The sequence below is a fragment of the Sceloporus undulatus genome, chromosome 4 (assembly GCF_019175285.1).
Source record: "Sceloporus undulatus isolate JIND9_A2432 ecotype Alabama chromosome 4, SceUnd_v1.1, whole genome shotgun sequence".
NCBI lineage: Eukaryota > Metazoa > Chordata > Lepidosauria > Squamata > Phrynosomatidae > Sceloporus > Sceloporus undulatus.
In genome coordinates this window covers 233081163-233084603 of record NC_056525.1, presented here as the reverse complement: position 1 = coordinate 233084603, position 3441 = coordinate 233081163, and the positions used below count along the sequence as shown (strand labels likewise).

Below are 3441 nucleotides of genomic sequence, written 5' to 3'. Positions count from 1 at the left end.
TCTCCTTAGAAGACACCTTTAGTAATATTCTCAGGGAACCCAGTTTTGAAAAGCACTGTTCTAGACAGGGGAGGGAATTATTAAATTATAATTTCTCCATGCAATAAGGTTGTTTAGTCAGAGTGTTCTCTGAGATATTATGTGTCATTAATATGCATTCTTGCTTCAGATAATTACAGTAGGTTTAGTTAGTGGTATTCATTCCCTCATGCTTTTTAGAAGCACAAGAATAAGGAGGCAGAGTGATTCTTCCACCTCCCAAGAGGCAATTATAGATTTAGAACATCAGGTCATGCTAACAGTGGGACATGGAGATCACACAAATACAACAAGCAAAACAGAATGGATTATTCACATAAATACAACAAGCAAAACAGAATGGATTATTCACACAAAAAAGAGAATGTCACAAGTGTAGGTGACACAAAAACAAAAATACATTTAAAAAAATTAACCATTCTTTGAATTTTAAATGAATTTTCTGTTGTTTCTAATAATAACCATTTTTCAATTTCTATGATATATTTGGATTAGTGGCTTCATCTAGCTAAGGGTCACACCTGTGAAGACTATTAATGAAGTCTCCAGTGGAACTGCTGGGACTCCATATGCATTACCTCAGTTAGATATAACAACTGATACCAAGGAGATGTTCAGCAACGATTTCACAACCATCATCCCTTTCCAGAGCTAACCAGATACCATAACTGGGGCTACGTACATGCAGCGTGAATTGCTTAGACATGTGGGTATAATTCAGGCCATGACTTGCAAACCAGGAGTTCGGGAGAATACTTCAATTAATTAGTCTGATTATACTAATTTGATTGAGAATATATAATTTATGCTTCCAGAAAACATTCAGTTAGAGTACATTTGCAAATACAGTGGGCTCTTGTTATCCACAGGCTTGACATCTGCAGATTTGAGTTTCCGTGTATAGCAAGCCCTGTTGTTGTTAATGCAGGCATGTGCACTCGAGTACACTTATTATCTGCAGTGGGGTCCAGAATGGATCCCCTGCAGATGCAAAGGGACGATTGTAATATATCTTTGTGGTTAAGAGTCAGTTATTAGATATCATGATTGCTGCACAGGCTCTCTCTCCCACATAGTTCCTCATATCATATATTTCTGGAATACCATAGACAGAAGAACAACAAGGCAGCTCTTCTGAGCAACTCTGCCAAACACAGTGGAGGTTGCATTTCTGTGACCACAGAACTATTCACATTTTTACATGCTTAATGCTGGTCATTGTGAAGTTCTTGACGAGTGAGTAGCAAGGCATTCAAGTAATTGACATAAGCCTTCTTAGTAAAAAAACGTTGTCACTTGACCTATTTCTTGACCCTTTTCTTCTTAATCACAATAAAATTGCTGGCATCACAAGATATATTATCACAAGATATTGTACTGGCATCACACGATATTATACTGGAATCATTAAGTCATATCAGTGCCAATAAACTGAAGCTTAGTCTCAGGATAGGTAGATGTTGATTGTTAGCAGAATTGTTAGTTTTGAAGTTCTGGATGGGTCTCTCTCTCTTTTCCTCCCTTACAAAATTTGCGCTTCTTATTGACCTGGCACTGCTCCTTGACACTCATCCAGATGAGAGATATTTTCTCCCAGTGGTGTATGAGTTATGTCCTTAGATCAGGGGTTCCCAACCTTTTTGATTTGCGGAGCCCTTATGTTTTACAAGTTAATGGTGTTTATGAGTATATATATGAATATGTTCTTATTCTTTAATTTCATTCAATTTTTTTCTTTCTTTCATTTCTTTCTTTACTTCCTGTTGCCATTTTCAGAAGGACTTGAAGAAAAATAGAGAGTGCTAAGGGTATTAAGAGGAAGTTCTAAGTGATGAAGTTGTTTGGGGGCAAAAATTGCCCCAAACAATGCCATTAAAAAAAGGGTGGTGTCTTGCGGGACAGATGGTGGGATTTAAGGGCCCCATTAATGGGGTCAAGTGATGGCATGCAGCCTGCCTATTGCAATTTGCCCATCAGTTAGGTAGTGGATGAGAATGTTCATCCAGTAAATATGTCTGTTTGAATGTTTCTAGATGGGCATTTTAGGACCCAGAGAACAATGCAGTTTTGTTTGTCTGTACTGGTGTAGCCAATATGCCATATTGACTATACTCCATGCCTTGTGGTATCATCACATGAGATATATGCTTGGTAGGATAAAGTGATGTCAATAGCTCCAAAGAAATAGTAAACTGTGGAGATTTTCAGCAGTAAAATGCAGATATGTGACGAAGACATTAAAGAATGGAAGGAAGAAGGGTTCCCTCTCACAGATTCTTTCCCTTACCCTTGTAACATCAGCTTCAATACTGAAAATTTAACTTCAGAAAAATCTGGTGTGGCACTAAGCTTTGGTGGTATTTTTTGGAAGCAATGGCAAAATTAAACAAACCAAGAATTGGAAAAACCTACTCACCACCAGTTCCATAACCAGCACAGGAAGAAGGGTCGCAGTAGCCTGGTTGCCCTGCTGCACCCTGTGGCCCAGGGGGACCTGTGTGACCAGCTGGTCCTCTTGGACCTGAAGGACCAGGAGGACCAGGACTGCCAGTTCGACTTTCACCTGGAGGACCTACATGGAATACAGAAGCTGCAATAAGGAAATCACCTCCACATTGTTATGGAAAGAGAGTACAATCCCGAAATACCACAAAGTGAATTTGCACATGTACTTTCTTCATTCTATACCTGATCAGTGTAAATGTTCCCATATGACCCTGAAACAGCAGAAAATCCCTATATATTCCCATATCATTAAATGAAAAATTCATGCTGCTGGGATGGAAGGAAAACCAGGTTATTAAAACTTTGTTGTTGAACTGATACAATTGATTCACACTAAACAGCAAATTCACAGTAAATTCTGCAAACCACACAATGGAAATGCATGCTTGTACACATGCAGTGAACAAGTGTAAGAGAGCTGAATCCACCATGGCTCTTTCCTGTTCATATTGGTTGTCCATTTCCATTTGTTTTTGAAAAAGTGCTTGCCCTTCATACTGCAGAACGCTATTGCTGCAAACCCCAATGTACAGGAAGAGCATCTCAATTTCGTTTTTGCAGTTCTTGATTCTCTTCAACTCCCCAGGATTCCCTTCTTCTGTCCGCTCCCACGCCCCCCCTACACCCCCCCAAGAATAAATTATTTCTCCTGGAAACTTCTAGGAGTAGGAATTCAGTTCTTCAGTAAGTTGCAGTCCCTCCCCTGTTTAACATTTAAACTGTTTTGGAAACCAGAGGTGGACTTGTAGTCTCTTCTATTTGTCTGCTTGTCCGTTTGGGGCATTTTTTTTACAAAAAAAAATAACTAATCAAATTAATTTAAATTAATTTAAAAAAATAAAAAATAACCTCCAGTCCTCCCACAGTTCCTCCATCCTGGCATTAGGGATTAGGGCA

The 3441-nt window shown here is 39.0% G+C and overlaps 2 protein-coding genes across 3 annotated transcripts in view; both read right to left on the bottom strand.

The window, feature by feature from the left end:
* DEPTOR (DEP domain containing MTOR interacting protein) overlaps window positions 1–3441 on the bottom strand; it is a 741617-nt gene that overhangs the window by 451809 nt on the left and 286367 nt on the right. The gene's annotated exons all lie outside the window — the stretch shown is intronic.
* COL14A1 (collagen type XIV alpha 1 chain) overlaps window positions 1–3441 on the bottom strand; it is a 180076-nt gene that overhangs the window by 4134 nt on the left and 172501 nt on the right. Inside the window, 1 exon segment of the mRNA XM_042461761.1 lies at window positions 2456–2611. Within this exon segment, the coding sequence (XP_042317695.1) occupies window positions 2456–2611 (156 nt within the window).